The sequence below is a fragment of the Monodon monoceros genome, unplaced genomic scaffold (genome assembly GCF_005190385.1).
Source record: "Monodon monoceros isolate NGI ecotype Baffin Bay Population unplaced genomic scaffold, NGI_Narwhal_1 Super_Scaffold_4, whole genome shotgun sequence".
Lineage (NCBI taxonomy): Eukaryota > Metazoa > Chordata > Mammalia > Artiodactyla > Monodontidae > Monodon > Monodon monoceros.
Window position 1 is genome coordinate 13,978,851 of NW_021703781.1, and position 20,370 is coordinate 13,999,220.

General features: G+C 37.4%; 1 protein-coding gene across 1 annotated transcript in view; it reads right to left on the minus strand.

The window, feature by feature from the left end:
* RTKN2 (rhotekin 2) overlaps positions 1 to 14,921 on the minus strand; it is a 76,870-nt gene extending 61,949 nt beyond the window's left edge. Inside the window, exons 1-2 of the mRNA XM_029200874.1 lie at positions 14,684 to 14,921; positions 8,046 to 8,242 (exon numbers count right to left, since the gene is read on the minus strand). Coding sequence (XP_029056707.1) covers positions 8,046 to 8,242; positions 14,684 to 14,743 — 257 coding nt within the window. The 5' untranslated portion in view covers positions 14,744 to 14,921. The remainder of the gene's footprint in view (positions 1 to 8,045; positions 8,243 to 14,683) is intronic.
* Positions 14,922 to 20,370: the final 5,449 nt, after the last annotated feature.

Sequence of the window (20,370 nt, forward strand, 5' to 3'; positions counted from 1 at the left end):
GAGAGAAAAAGATCATTTTAAGTAACTTTTAAACATAGTCTCCTAACCCTTTATCCACAAGAATGTATGTATATTTGTATGTATACACACATACACACTCACAAAAAGGAACTTTCTTTGAACTGCATCATAAAAAATAAGATGAATTGACAGATAAATAAAAGGATATAGGATAAAGTAAATATAGTAAAATATTAACTGCAGACTCTAGGTGATGGATATATCAGTCTTCACTGTACAATTCTTTCAACTTTTCTGTATATTGGAAAGTTTCCATAATTTCTGTATGTTGGAAAAGAACTACAAGGACATCTTGAACTTACCCAGGTGGGTTTATGTCAGCAATCGTATTGGTACTATAATTATGAAACTATTTTATATAATCATAGTATAAAACAAATAAGAAACATATAAAACAAATAAGGAAATATATTACTGTTGGTTAGCAATTAAGATTTTCAGCATAAGAAAAAGAGATACAAATATAAAGTAATTCAAGAAAACAAAGCCTATAAATATCAATATAAACTCATGATTTTTAAAAAAGTCTTTCCCATAGCTATGTCCTTTTCAAGACCTAAAAGAAGTGATCCCTAATAACAATGAGCACACCTAGTGCCCACATCTTGGTTTCAAAGTACTATTCACCATTAAAGGGAATCAGGAGTCATTAGAGAAATGGCCGACTCTAGGTCTAAGGCACAGAAAATACAAGGCAAACCTGGGTCACCTTTTGGGCCAGAAAGTAAGAAAGTTCTTAAAGACTTATATAAAAGCAGGTCAAAAGAAAAAAGAAGCCAGTTTGACGGAACTTCCATTGAACAAAATTAGGAAAATTTAATCTATCAAAATGATTAATGACTATAAATGATAAAACATTGAATAAAAAAAAATCCACAAATCTATGGAAAGAGAAAGAAGAGGAATGGCTTTCCTTACAGAAGAATATTAGCTAAAAAGTATAGAAAAAAATAATAGAATTAGATAATCACTGTCTTGTAAAGCCCTAATAATTTAGGCAAGGATCATAAATGGATACAGTCATTAAGTGAAAGCTTGTTGGATAACAGAATATTCTCCCAGCCCCAATGTAATAGCCCAAAGGTTACTTATGAATTGCAAAGGGAAAACCATTATATCACAGAAGAGAAATGTGGCAACCGCCATCTAAACCAAGGGATCAAACTCAGCATCATTTAGAGCGGTAAAAACAAATATCACATCGTACCACACTGGCAGCATATACAGTACCCAACCTAACCAAGAAAAATTCTTGCAAAAAAAATGTTTAACCTGAGTCTGATTAAGTCTGATCCAACTTCCAGTTACAGCAAAAACAGGGAATGTGAGAAACGGTTCAATAATACCAAAAGAAACAATTAGATGATGGGGTTTGTGGGAGGCCACCCCAAAATATGCCAAAGTGGAATGTTGACTATTTTGAATTAAAGTCACTTGAGAGGACTTTCCTGGTGGTGCAGTGGCAAAGAATCCTCCTGCCAATGCAGGGGACACGGGCTCGAGCCCTGGTCTGGGAAGATCCCACATGCCGCAGTGCAACTAAGCCCGTGAGCCACAACTACTGAGCCCGCGTGGCACAACTACTGAAGCCCACGTGCCTGCAGCCTGTGCTCCGCAACAAGAGAAGCCACCGCAATGAGAAGCCTGTGCGCCACAATGAAGAATAGCCCCTGCTTGCCGCAACTAGAGAAAGCCCACGTGCAGCAACAAAGACCCAACGTAGCCAAAAATAAATAAGTAAATAAATTTATTAAAAATAAAATGAAATCAAGTCACTTGAGAAACAGCCCATGCAAGAAGAACACCCTAACCCTCCTTTGTTCCCCTGAAAGCAGGAAACAAAGCTCCCATGGGAAGATATCCTCCCTATGCTGGAGGATGGAGGGCATCCTTATTACCAGAGATACAGAGTTTGGGGCAGAGGAAGCTGTATAAACAAACTTCATTACTTCTTCATTAATTTGCTACTCCAAGCCCAAACCCTTTTGTTTTGTCAAATCTTCACAAATAATTTACTCTTTGTCTAAAAAGGTGTATAAACAACATGCTTTGGTCACCTCTTGAGTCTTATACCTATGGGACCACCATATGTACGAAATTAAATTTGTTTTTCTCCTATTAATCTGTCTTGTACCTATTTAATTATTAGACCAGTCAAAAGAACCAAGAGGGGTAGAGCAGAAATTCTTCCCTCCCCTAAATAGACAAATATACAGTGCAGAATATTTTTAAAGGATATTTTTTAAAGTCTAGACTCTTCAAAGCATCAATGGCAAGGAGTTTTTAGATAAAGGTAAAATGATTAAAGAAACATAACCAAATGAATCTTGACTGAATTCTGGTTTTGGAAAAGGAACTATAAAGAATTTTCTTTTGACAACTAGGTAAAATTGAATATGGACTGAATATTAGTGGACGATTATGCAATTACTGTCAATATTTTATATATGATAACCATATTTTGGTTATATAGGAGAAGTTCTTGTTTTTAGAAGATATACCCTGAACTACTGAGATATACATGCCATGTTGTCTGCAACTTATTTTCAAATGGTTCAACACAAAAAAAGAAAAATGTGTATGTGTGTACATGCATGCATGCATATGTGTGTGAGTATGTGTCTGTGTGTATGAGTACCAAGATAGAGGAGAGTGGATGAACATATATGGCAAACTATTAACTGGTCCTTCCAGGTGGAGAATATACATGATGTCTATACTATTCTTAAACTTTTTACATATGAAATTTCATAATAAAAAGTTGGTTTTAAAAAAGTGAACGAAGTAGAAAATAGTAAATGATAATCTGGAACATGTCAAGCACAGAGGCCAACAAAAACAGGAAGAACCTAAGAACATGGAAGAAAGTAACAAGAAGAAAAATGAGTAACTGCCATATAATTAACTGTTATTAAATTATAAGCCCTATTTGCTCATGATACAAATGGAAGGGAGGAGGAGGCAAAACGTTATGAAGCACAAATTATATTGCTCTTAAATAGTTATATAGCACTGTTAGGTGTTCTGGGGATACAAAGAAGAAAGAGAAAAGAATCAACATTAGTTGAGTTGCCTCCAAGCTCCAGGCACTAAATCCTCAAAAATAACCGTATGAAATGAGTGGTGATATCATCTCTATTTCTTCATCTAATAAGTAAGAACCAACATTGTCCCTGCCCCTAAAAGTTTATAATTTAATTGATAATACATGCTCATAAATGGAATATAGACTATTAGAATATAGTATACTACAGTGAGATATTCATGGTTCAGATGCTACTAGAACTAAAAGGAGGCAAATAATCATTTTTTGAGTCCTTACTATGAGAATAAAGGAAGAAGTGATCTTTTTCTGAATACAATTTCAAGGGAAACTTTGATGATGCAAGTAGGGTATTGCAGAGCAAAAGAGGTCTTATGAAATGGGAATGGAAGATAGGGCACTTCGGTATAAGCAAAAGCACTGGAGACAGAAAAATTCAAGAACTGTTTTGGGGATACAGATCAAGCATTTGGCTGAAATAAATCTGTAAAGTAGAAAGTTAAGAACTAATTTGTAAACTACTATGAAAGTAGTTTGAGATCAGACCACGAAGATCCTGGAATGCAATGCCTACCTAAGGAATTTTAGTAAATGGAAACCATTAGCTGTTTTTTAAGAAGTGGACCAATATAAGCAAGTCTTTTAAGTAGGTATATATGGCTATAACATGCAGGGAAAAGGCAGGGAGATAGTCTCGTTTACCACTTAAAAGACTGGCATATTGACAGACTGCTGTAACCAAGTAATCCTACCCTTTGAACTAATAAGGCAGTCAGCTGTCCGTGCTCCACTCCATACCCTCACTAGCTACTGTCTACTCAACCTAGAAAACTTTCCATATTCTACTTTTTTTTGAGTCACCCTGACTCTATTATGAATTTTACACAAACCTGGGTATCTTTCGCATATTTAGATGTAAAAAATAGTATACCAGAAGGTGTTTCATAATTATGAATTTTACACAACTCTATTATGAATTTTACACAAACCTGGGTATCGTTCGCATATTCAGATGTAAAAAATAGATAGTATACCAGAAGGTGTTTCATAATTACATACATTTAAGGAGAACAAAGCTTCTGTTACATTATTAGAACATTATGGTAATGGAACATTTAACCAATTACCAATATTCTCAGATAGGTGGTTAAAAAAAGAATAAATGATATGACTATATCACTGATTTCTCAAGTGGGGTTCCTCAACTAAACCAGAGAATGACTATTTTCTCAATTCTCCCAAGAATGGTACCAAACTAGTACTATTCTAAATACACGGAAGTTAAGTCATTGTATACAATGCATGTCTTGGGGCATTAGGGCTTAACTCTTTCCTGGAACCCCAGTTTAAACAGGCTGTAAAATGAAGTAAGACTATTTGCTTACTTTAATAAACTCAATAAATTGAGAAATAAGTGAAACTGTTTGCAGAATGGTTGTTACTGTATCAAGAGGACCTTGAGTAAATACCTATTAAAAAAACCCAAAACTCATGCACTAGTTTTTATCTCATTTATCTCATCAAAAGTTACTTATCTGATTACTTCTCTATCTGCCTGTTCTTAAATATTTTCCCTAAAAATTTATTATTTCAGTTATTTTGTCTCACCATCCTTTTCAATACTCTACTGCCAGATAACCTTCCTAAACACCCGTTTTATCATGCCTCTTTCTTACTGAAAATAAAATGGTAAAAGATAAATAATGAAATAAATGTAAAGCTCTATAACAACTTAACAGGGCAGCGTGGGGTAGTACAAAATACATGGGCTTCTCTGGGGAGGGTTAAGCGAGGCTCAGGCTTTTAAGTCGTTTGGGTTCACATCCTAGTCACAGAGTCACTGTGTGCCCTTTGAAACAGTTATCTAATATTTTCCAATTTCCTGTTCCCAAATCTTTAATAAAGAGGTTTATACCTCTCTCAGTTTGTGATGTGGCATTTGTGAAACCCTAGCACAGTATCTGGCACCTAGAAAGGCTGTCAGTTAATACCAGTTAACCTGATGTCATTGTAAACTTTCTTGAATTTTGCTACCCACTTCCTTTTCAACTTTGGCTTGATCTTCAGCCTCAACCAAACACATCTCTTCAATGTTCTTGAATTCATGCTCATTTTTCACCCTATGCTTTTGTTTTGCTATTTTTCTTACTTTTAATCTGCTTTCTTTCTACTCAACAAACCAAACACTACCCATCCTTTACGATCTGGAAGATTCAGACCCAATTCTTCCATTAGACCTTTATCGATTCTACCATTTCATACTGATTTGATTCTTCTTTGAAAGAGTCTAGATGTATTGTCTGTATTAATTTTTTTTACATTTTATCATAAAACTTTAGAGAAGGAAGACTAGTGGTAGGTAGGAGACTCGTTAAAATGCTATTTTAATTCTGGTAGCAAAGTAAAAGTGGAGCACTTTTCTATCTTAAAGACCATCAAAACCAAGCTAAGGAACAGACTACTGAGTCTCTAAAGGTAAGGTATTTGAATGCTGAATATACAAATATACTCACATTTCGACAAATTCTGTTCTTTGAATTTGGATACAGTAGCACAATACTAAATAAGTGTTCTACAAGTAGTAGATATTCAATAAATATTGGATTGACTAATCAAATGGCATAATTTACATAACTTTCTTCAAGGAACTAAAAAAACTATCATGGATTCTCTTTTATCTTTAGATCATTTTTATGTAGTAAGAAGGAAAGTACTATAATTTCCAGTTATGTTTGATCAGTAACCTCAGGTTATATCTGCACATAACAAAATGAAGTTGTAAACAAAATAATTCATATAGAATATTCAGATTTTTTAAAGAAATAATTCAATAATTAATGGAGGCAAGAAGTGATGAACAAATATAAATGTTCAAATATAAAACAAATATAGCATCAAAGCTATTTTCATCTATCAAAGATAATCAGTAAAGAAACTGAAAATTGTACACATCTTCAGTTGAGAGTCCCAGATATTTTTTCTTATCTTTGTTATAAAAATCCAACAGGAATTAAGCTTATTTAACATTTTTCCAAATCAGCAACTTCAGGAAAGTTGTTAAAGAAAATGGCCAGTTCACAATTCATTATAAATACTTAAAGAACATGAATATGAAGGGTAGACATGATTCCCAGAGGAACATTCCATATAACTGTGAGAAATGATATAATATTGAGTGTTTAGTCCCACACTGTACTTAAACCAGTGCTTCTAAAATTCTTCCACTTAAACAGTCCCACCCCTTGACAACATATTGTTATAAAGGCTGGGGAGAAGGAACATGTATCCCGATGAGTAGCATAATCCAAAACCATGCCACAATCCTAAATTCCTCATGCTTTATCTTAAAAATTCATGCTATAAAAAGATATGCCATATTTATTCCTTGGCTTTGCATATTTTGTGATACAAAATCATCTACTCTAAGTAATATATTTGACACAGCTGGTGAAGCACTGACTTAGTCCAGTGTATGTGTATCTGAAAAGTATTTTCCTGGATTATGATACTGGAATAATTTCATTTTATAATGCCAGGGATAAATAATAGTGAAAACTGTTTGACATACATTGAGTACTAATTACATAAAAGGTATTATTAGGTTTTTAATATATATCATCTTAATTTTCAAAATGTAAATATTATTATGTCAACTGTAATGAAGGAAATAAGGCACAAAGAGATTAAATCGCTATCCCAAGGGAATAAAGCTAATAAATATTAGCCACTTCGTACATAAGTGTTTATTATACGATTTCATAAATATTCTATTTTTACAAAAATCTTTCTCTGACCTGTGTTTTTACCTTACTTTTCAAGAATTTCATGGAGGTGTACCATGAACAGCCCAATCAATGGCCACTAATGTCTAAAAAGAAACTTTCAGTTAGTGTTACAGCGTTAAGACCGATCAACAATGGATAATGTGAAACCATTTATATTAAAAAGGAAACCAATATCTAGCCACTAAATCGAGTCAATCCTAAGGTCCAAATAAGACTTGGCATTGTAAATAGGATAGGATGTAAATTTCATACACAAAATCCAGACCTGATCCAAAAAGGCAGCATGTAGTGACAGAGAGAACAAGGACCAGAAGTTACTTAGCAAATCGTAAGTAACCTCTCATTAGCTTCTGTCACTAGTTAGAACACTCACTAGTGTTCTAGCGTCACTAGTGTCACTCAAGTGTCCTTGAGTAAGTCACTTGCCTCTCTGGAACTTACACTCAACATATGAAAGGAATGTGTTAGCAGATTTTTAAGTTCCCTTCCATTCATATCTTTAAGTCTATTCATAGCTTTAATCCCATTCATAGCTTTAATTCCATTTATATCTTTAATTTTGCTGCCCACTCATTTCAATTTCTAAGTTTCCATTACTCTCAGCTAGTATCTTTTTATCAGTTTATTTTTAAGCAATTAGTTTTTTTAAATTTACATTTCTATACACTCAGATATCAGTCATAGTCCTTCTTCTTAAAATATTTCCTCACTCCTTGCTTCTTAACCGCTTCATTTTACAATCTGGAAGTACTGAACACAACAAAACTGGCCAGTAAAAACTGCTGCCTTAATAGTAAGTTTACTCTGAGCCCTACTTAAAAATGTTTATGATATCAGAGGCTACTTCAATGTATTTTTTAAAAGCTTTGGTGATTTGACATTTCAGGTTAAATTATATGGTGTTGTTTTTTTCGTTTTTTGGGTTTTTTTTTTTTTTTTGCGATATGCGGGCCTCTCACTGTTGTGGCCTCTGCCCTTGCGGAACATAGGCTCCGGACGCGCAGGCTCAGCGGCCATGGCTCATGGGCCCAGCCGCTCCGCGGCATGTGGGATCTTCCCGGACCGGGGCACGAACCCGTGTCCCCTGCATCGGCAGGCAGACTCTCAACCACTGCGCCACCAGGCAAGCCCTATATGGTGTTTTTAATGTAAATATTTAAGTACATTAAAAGCCATAGGTAAACAATGTCACTAACCATCTTCCAATTTGATTCGCAATCTGCTCTTCTAATTTCTGCAGCTCCAATGTGTAAGCCATTATTCGAGCATTGCACACCATGAGATTCTTAACTGCATGCAAAATCTGGTCTTTCTGAGTGCTCAGAGAAAGGAGTTTCCATACCCCTTCTCGTATTCGAATTTCTAAATGTAGTTTTTCTTGAATGCTGCAGTCCTTAAAAAAAAGAGAGAGAAAAAGCATTTTTAAAAGGTAGCAAAACCCAAAATTATAACATTTCTTTTTACCCCTAATAGATGGAAAATGTACTAGTATTATATTTTTATAATACATTGGGAAAGTAACAAAGTTTTAGTGTATGATAGTATAAAATCTTTTAAAGGCTCTGTGCGAAATCTTAATTTCTTGCTTTATTAGGAAGTCTTTACAATCTACTGGATAAACAGAACAGAAACAAAGGTGAGAAATAATATATATTCTTACTGTAACTGTACAAGGTTGAATAGTGTCCCCCACATATTCCTGTCCTCCCAGAACCTTAGAATGTAACCTTATTTGGACATACTTTTGCAGATGTAATTAGTTAAGATGAGGTCATACTGGATTAGTGTGGGCCCTAAATCCAATGACTGTTGGCCTCATAGGAAAGCCAAGTGAAGACACAGAGGGATACATACAGAACTCCATGTGAAGATGCAGGCAGAAACTGGAGTAATGAGTCTACAAGCCACGGAACACCAAGTATTGCCAGCAACCACCAGAAGCTGGAAAAGGCCAGGACAGATTCTTCTCTAGTCCCTTCAGCAGGAACATGGCCCTGCAGGTACCCTGATTTCAGACTTTTGGACTCCAAAACTCTGAGAGAACAAATTTCTGTTGTTTTAAGCCACTCAGTTTTGGTAATTTGTTATGGCAGCCTCAGGAAACTAATACAAGAATATAATAACCAATGTGAACAATACAGCACATGCATGTATTATGTAAGTTGCACTGTGAGATGGCAAGATGTAACCGATGACACTAAATTAACCAAGGAAAAACTTTCTAAAAGAACAGATGCTGAATAAAGGAACTAAGGTTTAACAGCAGAGAGGTAACAGGCTATTTGTTAGGGTAAGCAATGTAAATAAAATCTCAGAAGCAAGAGAGTGAAAGAACTATGCTAAGAAAATGTCAGAAGCTTTAGCTACCTGGAACAGAGATTTAGAACACAGTTTTTGGATATATTTATTTTAGTTTTAAGAGTCACCATGAAACTACTAAATCATTTTAGTTCTGAAAGTCTTTCCTTCTGTACAAGGATCTTAAAATGGCCTGGCTCTATAAACAAGTTTCATATGTAACATCAAAATTCTATAAACTGAAATGTATTGTTCTGATTTAAATTCAGTGACTTTTTAAAAACTATAAATCACTAGATACTCTTTAATATACTACAAACATGTAATAATGCTTCAGTATGTCTATTTCTAAAAATGAAGAGATCATCCTAGCTTCTGCGGTTAGAAAAAACAAAAAAATGAACGCTAGAGTTTACCTTTTAACTGGAATAAAATTTATATCAAAAATCTGAATGAATCTAATAACAAAATTTCCAGATATTGAAAGGACAATCTTTTCAAAAAGGAAAGCTGAAAGTTAGAGCAATAGTCTATGATGACCCGAAAAGAAAAACTGCAGATGATTTAGCTTGATTACCCAAATCAATCAGTGTGCTGTTCACACGCAGAAAACAGATCTGTTTAACTACCTCCTGTAATTACATCATGTAATCGCCACATAAAAACCTTCTTTTGTAGTATAACTCAAAACTGATGTACTATATAAATGTAGTCATTTGCTGCTTTTCCTTCTTTACACATGACTGAATTTCAACAACTCCATCTCATCTTTTTATGACTTGTCAGTCCCAAAGTAAATTCTTCTTTAATGTAATTAGTAATCAATTATAAGAATTATCTATGTGACCCATATGTCTATAGAAATAAACTCTGGCAGGCGGGTTAGCGTTGGAGAGTCTACTTAGGGAGAAACTTGAAAGTGGGATGAATAACTTTACCCCACAACTCAAATATAAACGAATACCATCTGGTGCCATTAAATTCAAGTTTGCTTTTTAAATACTACAGTCAGGCAGCCAGTTTAAATACTACAGTCAGGCAGCCAGTTGAAGGACTAGCACAGTCCTTCTTAAAGCAGGCTGCACATTAGAATCACCTCAGGCAGAGAGGAAGGGCCTTACAAAAGTACCTAAGCTTATGACCTACCCCAAAACAAATAGGATCTCTGGAGGTGGAACCTGCACTTTTATTTAAAGCTCCTCTGGTGATTCAGTGCACAGCCACAGCAGAGAACCAGGGCTGCACTACTTGAAATTCCCCAGCCATCTGGAAAGTTGCAACAACCTTTAGAAACCAGTAGGTGGCCAGAGACAACACTAAGGAATCAGTTCGGACTTCTAAAGGTTTCCATCTGGTAAATGAAGATTGTCTTTCTTCACTTATTGATAAAGACTTCATAAAAGTAGAGAGGCATGGGATATAGTGGAGAAAGGAAATGTAAAGTTAGGGTTTAAAAAAAATTACAGTATTTTTAAGATTAAATATTCAGTAAGGAAATGAGATATAGCTAGCAGATATTATATTAGAATTCTGTCCTTTAGAGCAGTGGGCAGCAAACTATAGCCTGGCCAGTACCTGTTTTTGTAAATAAAGTTGTACTGGAGCACAGTCATGCCCATTTGTGTTGTCTATGGCTACTTTCAAGCTACAAAGGCAGAGCTGAATAATTTCAAAAGAGACTGTGTGGCCCACAAAGCTGAAAATATTTACTATTTGTCCTTTTACAGAAGTGGTTTGCTGATCCCTAACCCAGCCAAATGAACATACTTAGTAAACTATGACCTTACCTCCCCTGCTCTACAGTGAGTGGATGTGGATCTGGGAGGGCTGACAGAAGATGGATAAATTAAGTGTATGCATTTTTTTTATTGGAGTATAGTTGATTTAAAATGTTGTGCTAGTTTCTTTTTTTAACACATTCAGGGTGAAAAAAAGGACCATTGCATTAGCCAGTTTTGTGTTCTCCATACAAGTTCTTTTAGTATAGTATATACTATAATATATAGTACACATCTATACTTTACATGCAGAGAAAACATCTCTGGTCAAGCAAACTACTCTAGCCAAGAAAAACATAATGGAGTCAAAGGATTTGTTTTAAGTTAAAAAGGGGTACAAAGTGCTCCTAGGCTAGGAGTGATGTCTAGTGCGAACCACAGAGAGAACAATGATCATGTAATGAGGGTGGCATTCAATGGTGATGCTTACTGACCTCAAAGAGGAAGAGTAGGGAGCGAAAATCATCACTGCCTCAACCATAATGGCAGAGTCAAGGCTGACTAGGGCCCGTGACAAAAGCATGTTTCCCTGTATGCATCCCTCTTAGAAGTGTGTGAATTCAAGCCTCCAAGAAGAGCAGAGAATGGGGAGAGAGCCTTCCTTTTGTTATTTCTTCTTCAATTTTCTAAATAAGGGCTTGCTATCAGGTCAAAGAGAAGCCTTATCTCGTAGGTATTTAAAGTCAGGCAGGTAAAAATAAATGGATAGGGTAAGGCTAAGAATGAAACAGATGACCTTAAATGTGCAAACTTAGATAATGTAGAAAATGGAAATATACTAGATTTTAAGAGCTAGAAGGGCACAAAGGAAGTACAAAGAAAATGACTTTAGTGTTGGAATTAGGCACTGACTAAAAAAAAGAAAAAAAACAAAAGAAGTTGGGCTGCTGGTAAGAAAACTGTAGTAATCCAGATAGAAACTATCACCCACCTAATGGGTATAGTTAAACCATGTTAGCTAAGAGAGCAAGATGAAAAAGATTGCAGAAGAGTATATACAGTATACATTCTTTCCAAAAGAAATTTTGTGTATTTTAAGAGTTGTTTACATACAGAGAAAAGTCTAGAAGTTGTTAACAGTGCTCATTCTGGGGAATGGAATTGGAGAAAGAATTCTTAAATTCATGTTTCTGTCTATGTTTACTTTTCTGCAATGAGAAAATATTATTTCTCAAATTTTATTTTTATAAAAATTTCAAAAGCTTAAACATTTGTAAGAAAAGGTAGGTGGCTATGCCAACTATTCAGATGAATGGGACAAAAGATAATAACAAAAATAAGTCATCTCTCAGCATGTATGAGTGCTAGGTACTGTGGTAAGTACTTTAAAGAGGTTCTCAAATTCCAAAAAATTTCTGTGATAAGCAGTTTACCATTCTTCAACTGCAGAAACTGCAACTTAGAAAAGACAGGTAACTTATTCAAGGCTGCACAACAGAGCTGGATTTTACCTTAATCTGACTCCAAAGCCAATATTCTATGCTGTGAGTAGTCACAGATGACTCCAAGGTTTGAGTAGAGGTGTTACACTAGTGAGTGACCATCTCAAAATCTTTGGTGCTATCCCTATCTGACGGCAGGTTCATTAGGATCAAAGGAAACACAAAGAGTCAGTGTTAGTCAAGTATAAAATTCTCTTACTGACCCTCAATATTCCTGTTAGGTTAAAACCTATTACTATTTTGCAATTTTTCTCCAAGATCCAAACAGAAGGAATTCCACAACTCAATTATTTTAATTTGTTGCTGCCTAAGAATCTTTAAGTAATGTACTTTCCTACATGTAAATAATCCAGCCGTTACGTATATTTAAATACTTCTTTTCATTCCATGTAGCTAAACTTCTTTTATGACCTTATCCTCTTATCTCTTTTGTACCATACAAAAACATTTACTGGTGCACACAGCTCAAGAAATATACTTGATCGGCCTCACCAACACCTACATGGTAAGTGCAAGAACCTCAAGATCACCAATTCACTAGAAATCAAATTTAAAAAAATAATTAGTACAATCAAAGGGAAACGGAGCAGGACCCTGTGGTCCTTGCCCCCCATGTCCTCAGCCTGCCTTTTTGCCCGTGGAAAAACTTGAGTCAAACGATAAGTTTAATCAGAGAAGTGAGAACATGCAGAAGCAAAGAAAAGCAGTCAAATGGGACAAAACAATAATAATTTAGTCAGTAAGCCAAGTCGAGGGCCTTCAGTTCCTTCTCAAGGGCTATAGGTAATATTCTGAGCCACATCCTGGGAGCTGTCTGATAGGTACTGAAACCCCCAGCAGGTGGACGTTAACTACATGGCGACCAGACTGCGCCGAGACATAAGCTGCCAGAATCCGAGAACTAGCCTCAAAGAAATGGGAACAAACCAACCCTGGAACTGAAGGTTAACTGTGCTTAAAATAATCACGACGACGCTGGTCAGACCACTGCAAGACCAATTTGAAGACGGCTGTCAGAGCTGGTTGTGCCGTTTCCACATGTAGCCCCTCCCTCTGTCTACAGAAGCTCATGTCCAGAGGTTGTCAGCGGGGCAGAGTCAGCCTTTGGACAGGCGTCCAACACCGCACCCCACCACCCGACCCCAGCCTTTGCCGGCATCCAAAACAAAGCAAACTCCTTTCCACCAATCTTGCCTCTTTATTGGCTTTTGAGCAGCCAGCAGCCGGGCCCCAATTTCGGTAACAAAAGTACATAACAGGATAGAACAGAAAAGAAACACTCTGCATCGAAATGTTTGAAATTTTTGGAAATGCTGGCATAACAGCATAAATTACTGATAAAGTTACTGCCCTCTTTGCATAACGACTCAAGGTCTTGCTTTCCTTTTCACAGCATTATGGAGACTTCCTAACAATTTTCTATCTGCTGAGGGTTCTAAGGTTTACAGAAAAGAAAATGAGTTGCTAAGCAAAGGTAATAGGTGGGACCATACAAAATTGTTAATATTCTACCAATTTTGACCTACAAAACTCGGAATTTCATATGGTTTAATCTACTTTAAAAATAGGGAAAACACGGTGGAGAGTAAACTGGAAGTGGAGATCCAGCTCAAAGAGATCAGAGTTCTAAGTCCCATCTTTTAAGTTTTCTTTAAAGGTTAAGAGTGGAAAGTATAAACTTTTAATAACGGCCAAGAAATAATGTTGGACTATATTAAGTAGAAAGGTTCCTAACACACATTTTACATGGATAAATACCAAACACCAAACTTCTCTCCTATCCAATTCAAAAAGAATCCACCATCAGACCAACTTTTTCTCGAGTTCAGAGGTTGCAGTTTACTTCTCCAGCCCTCTCCACCAAGTTTATACTGTGTGTAGACAAAGCTCCTGCAGTGATTGTGCTTTGCGTCAAATCGAGTAATAAGCCAAGTGTCCTCCACAGGCCTCGGGTGGGCTTCCGGGATATCCCGGGGCTCCCATTCCCCCTGCGTCACCCACCCTTCCAAAAAGACAAGCGTCCCAATCCTGGGAGGAGGGGCGGCGGACAGGTGCGCCCCAAAACGCGCTTCGAGACTCCGGCGTCGCTTCCCCATTCCGGGCCTGTTTCCTCCCTAAGAAAATTGGGGGAGAGGGTGGGGAGACAGGAACGGGGAGATTTCCAAGCTCCATTAGGGCCTCAAAAGTGCAGTCGCCTAGTTCTTTTGTTCCTGGCCACGGCGGAACACGAGACGCGAAGGGGCGGGGGGGGAATTTCCCGTCGTCCAGGCAAAACGACCGCTTGAGGACCTGAAGCCGGCTCCCTTCCTCACTCACCTGCTGAGCGGGAAGCCCCGCCGGGCGGAGCTCGGGTCCCCTCAGGATCTGCCCCTCCATCACCAGCGCCACAGCCTGTGCCGCCGCCACTCTTCCAAAGGTAAGATTTGAAAAGCCCGCCCCTGGCTGGAGCAGCGGAGGACGCCAACCGCCGGGACGTCCCGGCCGTACCAAGTCCCGGCGTAGAGGGGGCGAGGGGGCCTGCGAGCCGGCGCGCGCACGCGCAGTGGGCGCGCCCCGCGCCGCCCACGCCTGAACGTTGCGGAGACCCGAGTTCTCAGTGCCCGCTGGACAATAGGGAGCGGTGGGCCGACTTAACGCAATGCTTGGGGTGTGGGCGGGCCTGAGACAGGAGTGGGCGGGGTCGTGGGGAAAGCAGTGGTCACTGAGAGCACCTGACCTGGTGCACGATTTCGGCTGCTGGTTTTCAAGGCCAGCCTTTTGCGCAGGGAGCTTTCGGCCTGCATCCCACCGTAGGCCCTCCAAAGCGCTCGGGGTGGACTGACCCTAGGCTGCAGTCCCTGGACTCCCACAGACAACCCGTGGTCTCACTCCCAGAGAACCAAATGACACTGCCCTCAGCGATCACTCACACACAGCGCAGATTGTCACCCGGGGTCACTTAGAGATCATGGCCTTATTAATCAGGCTGGTGAGACACCGTGTCAGGCATTTCACAAGCCCTTTTCTTGTGTCCACAGTGTTTCTTTGTAATTCCAGATGCCCCTCCCCCCCAGCCGAGTAGTCTGTTATTTCTTGAAAAAAACCTCTTTCATTACTTACTCTTTCCCCACCAACACCCAAAGTGACAGCTGAATGAGGTATCATTTCCCCAGAGTCCCATTTCTTGCTGTCACTAAAGACCAATATAAAGACCCTTTAAATCATATTGGGAAACTAATTATTGGGAATTAAATATAATGGCAAAGCATGGAATCTTTAAAAATCAAAATTGAAGTGCCAAAGATTTCAGGCCTTTGTAAACTCTTTAAAAATCCACAGTCCTGGACTTCCCTGGTGGCGCAGTGGTTAAGAATCTGCCTGCCAATGTAGGGGACATGGGTTCGAGCCCTGGTTGGGGAAGATCCCACATGCTGCAGAGGAACTACACCTGTGCGCCACAACTGCTGAGCCTGTGTTCTAGAGCCCATGAGCCACAACTACTGAGCCCATGTGCCACAACTACTGAAGCCCACACGCCTGGAGCCTGTGCTCCGCAAGACAAGCCACTGCAATGAGAAGACCACGCACCACACCAAATAGTAGCCCCCGCTCGCCACAACTAGAAAAAGCCTGTGCACAGCAACAAAGACCCAACACAGCCAAAAATAAATAAATAAACAAATTTATTAAAAACAACAACAAAAAATATCCACAGTCCTTCCCTTGAAAAGGCAACAGAAGTCTCTGGCTTCTGACAATTTTTTCTCCTGAGGGTAGAATCTATCAAATCAACCATCCCAGCTCACCTCATAAAGGCCTAGGTCACTTTTCATTCCATATATAAAGTGACTGTTTATTTGCCTGAGACAGTCCTTGTTTGGGTCTGTCGTCCCAATGTCCCACAAATCTTGTCCTAGGCAAAGTGGATATTAAGTTATGTGGTCACATTATCCACAAGACTTTTTTAAACCAGTTAGTTTGGAGATGAATTTGTGAAAATGTAAAGAATGCCCTTTCTCTCAAAAGGGTAGTTTGCCTCTTCAAGGCCCTGGACCAAGTGACACTAGAAGCTGCCCATCTAAGAATGGCTCTCCCCTTACATTAGGAATGTATGGGTCATTAGGGATGACCCATATCCTTACACACAACTATAAAATATGTAGAGTTCAAAACTACCAATACAGAGTTCAACTCATTCTCTCCAAACACAGATCTGAATTCTAGAGTCATTAGGTACCCTTCTCCCCTTATGCACACCTCTCTCTCATGCTTACCACTTTGTGGTATAATTATCCCCTATTCAAAGTGAGCCTTATGAGCCTAGTATAGTACCTGACTCAGAAATACACACAGGGTACTCGTTATCAGCCATATATTATTTCTCATATACACAGCTCTCAGACTCAGAACAAAATACTTAGAGAAACCATCACTTCATGGAAACAAGACCAAGCCAACCATTGTTTTGTTTGTTTGTTTTTAAAGAATTGTTTATTTACTGAACCTGGGACAGATTAGATACACAACAAATTTTAAATTTACATCTTTTAACTCAGTTTTAACTGTTTAAACACACACACACACACACACACACACACACGCGTGTGCGCAGGCGCAAATTGGCATGCAACAGTTGTCCTAAGGTAAAACACAGTCACCTTAAACTGATGCAAGTTTTTTCACCCAAGGTTGAAAAATCGTTTATCCTGAACATGAAAATCTGTAACAAATTTAATGATATAAAACTCGTTACTTGTAGTTTTCCCCTTGTGAAATTCCAAAAAAAAAAAAAAAGAATGTACAAGTAACTAATATAGATCAGTCACAACGTAATCGTGGATCATCCCCACACCAAAACCAGATGTTCCTTTAATTTTAAAGGAGACCATCATCAGAGACCACGAGAAAGTCATTTTGTTTTATACGAAACAAAATTCACACGTGCCAAAAAAGCAAGACCCAAGAAAAACAAAAACAAAAACCTTAGTACTGACAGTGATGTTCAGTACCCTAATTAAAGTAGCAAAAATGCCACTAATCAAAAATAAAATAGCAAGCCAACAAATTTTAAATTGGACACTGATGTAGGAATATTTGATGAGTAAATACTAGGTATATAATTGGAGATGCATTTATACTAGAAAAAAGAGACCTAGGAAAGGTCATATTTAGTAATTATCTGTAGAACAGACAGTGGCTATTAAAACTTTTCTCTTTGGAGAAGAAGATACAATGAGGTTCTATCTCTTTATTACTCATCAAAGGATGTACCCAGGAAGTGCTTAAGACACAACTATTATATGGTGATTAAAATACCTCAGAGTAGGAATGCTATTTCTTTATTTATACTCAGGTCCTTTCTTATTACTGCTAATTTCATCAAACATAGTTTTCTCTGGTGTATGTGATGTACATAAAAATTGAATAATCTACGAAAACTATCAAATGATTAAAGGTTTCACATACAGTGGTTTGATCAGCTTGAGGGTGAATGAATGAACGAATTTAACAACTCCTAGAAAGTAAGAAGTACTACATTTCACCGTCTCAAATGCTTGACAGGTAACACTTGGGTATCTCTCATTTGAGAGCTAACAGCCCACCCACTTGGGCTCCCACAGTAGGTGGTTTCTCACTCAACTGCCCAGGTGTAGGAGCTTCAGCCAGAGGTTGAGTGATGGAATTACTGTCCTATCAATATCACTTCCCATTATAAGTTCAACATTTAATACTAATTATTAGTTATAGCTAATACAACAAATAAATAATATTTAGTAATTAATAAATAAATAGAAAATCAGTATTTGACATAAATAGAACAGCCAATTTAGACAATACTAATAAATATTAAAGTACATTTTTCTTCTCTTTATTCACTGTATTCCTCTTTTTAACTCTCTAAAAGGCCAAAAGAAAGAAAAATACTGAATTTGAAATCAGCTTTCTTACATAATAGACCCATTACTTTCAAAAATGTGATTTGCCCCAGAACAGGTAACTGTTGTGGTTTCTGGTATCCTCCTGGACATTCTTTTTTTTTTTTGCGGTATGTGGGCCTCTCACTGTTGTGGCCTCTCCCGTTTGCGGAGCACAGGCTCCGGCATGTGGGATCTTCCCGGACTGGGGCACGAACCCGTGTCCCCTGTATTGGCAGGTGGACTCTCAACCACTGCGCCACCAGGGAAGCCCTGGACATTCTTTTTTTAAAAACCCTATTAAATAATCATATTGGAGCTTCCTTTACTCATCTGGATACTTACATTATCTTGTAGGTAATGAATTTAGAATGAACTTCATAGACTAGAGCTGTATCTTGAATTATAAACATAAAAAAGAAGGAACTGAAGTAAAGATGCTAAGCAGAAGTGCAGCATTTGCTTAAATGAATAAGCCATCATCTATAAACAGCTGAAGCATCATATAATCATAAGGGGGATATGGAGTACGGAGTCTGAGGACTTATTAGGCCTGTGACCTTGGGCAAGCCACTCAGTGTCCTTATCTATAAAACAAGTATAATAATACCCAACTTCTCTTTTAGAAGTTGTTGAGAGACCCAAATGAGATAAGATTTGTGAGAGTGCTTTGTAAACTGGCTATCCCACATAAACATGAGGCATTGCTACTGCAGGAAGAAAACACCAGAACCTATGAGCTAACGTACAGGACCTGAGGAACACTGAGAACTGAATGAGAAAAGCTTATGTGAATAGGGTTGGATATATTCAAGATATATTACCCACCACTGAAAAATAATACCTAGATTATATAGGGAGAATTCCTACAAATCAAAAAAAGTCCCAGTGGAAAATGATCAAAAGTTATGGTAGGCACATATTACAGGATAGTAAATCCAAATGGCAAATAAAATGTGAAAAGTTGCTCAAATTTATCATTAGCTTTAACCTGTAAAATTGAGATAATATTTTATAGTCACTAGATTGGTAATAATAAGTTTGATAATACTAAGGATTGGTGAAAGTGAAAATCAAGAAGATATTATACACTGGTAGAGGGGATGTAACTTTGTTCAATCACTTTGGAAAAAAATTCAGAACTATCTTAACAGAGTTGAAAATGGGAATACCCAGCAATTCCACTCTTAGATCTATATATCCTTAGATAAACTCTTGCAAATGTGCACCAGCAACACTGCTTGTAATAACAAAAATATTAAGACAATCCAAATGTTCATTTCAGGAGAATGGGCAAAAAAATTGTGGTGATTTACCCAATGGAATATTATATATCAACAAAAATGAATGAACCATAGATACATGTAACATCATGGCTGAATCTTAGAAATACTGAATGAAGAAAGCTAGTTGAAGAAGAGTACATAAAATATATAATTTTTATAAAGATGAATAAGAGAATCTAAACAATACATTGCTTAGGAATACATACATATACTTATATATGTATTTACAAGTTTATATTTAAAAAGGAAGAGAGTGCTAAAAACAAAACTCAGGATAGTGACTCTCTGGGAGAAAAGCAGTGGGATGGGATGGAAACAGCATGCTTTAGTAATGGTAATGCTTTAATTCTTATGTTGGGTGATGGGTTCACATGTATTCATTTTAATGTTTACCTGGTAACTTACCTAAATATTACATATATTCTTTTGTGTGTCTTAAACATTTCATAATAAGAAATATTTCTAAAACATTTAAAATATTCTTGTACAAGTTAAACAATGGTAATAATGTATGGTATTTTAACAGATACTTACTTGACAAAATAATAATACATTTTTTGGCTTACAAAATTTAATTTACATTTAATTCATTTCCAGTACATTTTATACTATGTGAAAGTTAAAAGTACAACCGTAATGCATTGGTGCCCATGCCCAGTGAGAGACAAGAACTGGCCATGTGGATTTATCTGTGAACACTTAAGAGCCGCTGTTTAGGAGCTTGGGTGGGGGGTTGGGTGGGTGGAATTTGCAAAGGATGAGAGGTTCTGTCAGCAGGTGGGGACGAAATTAAGTGCAATTTGAGTTATTACTGTTAACGTGA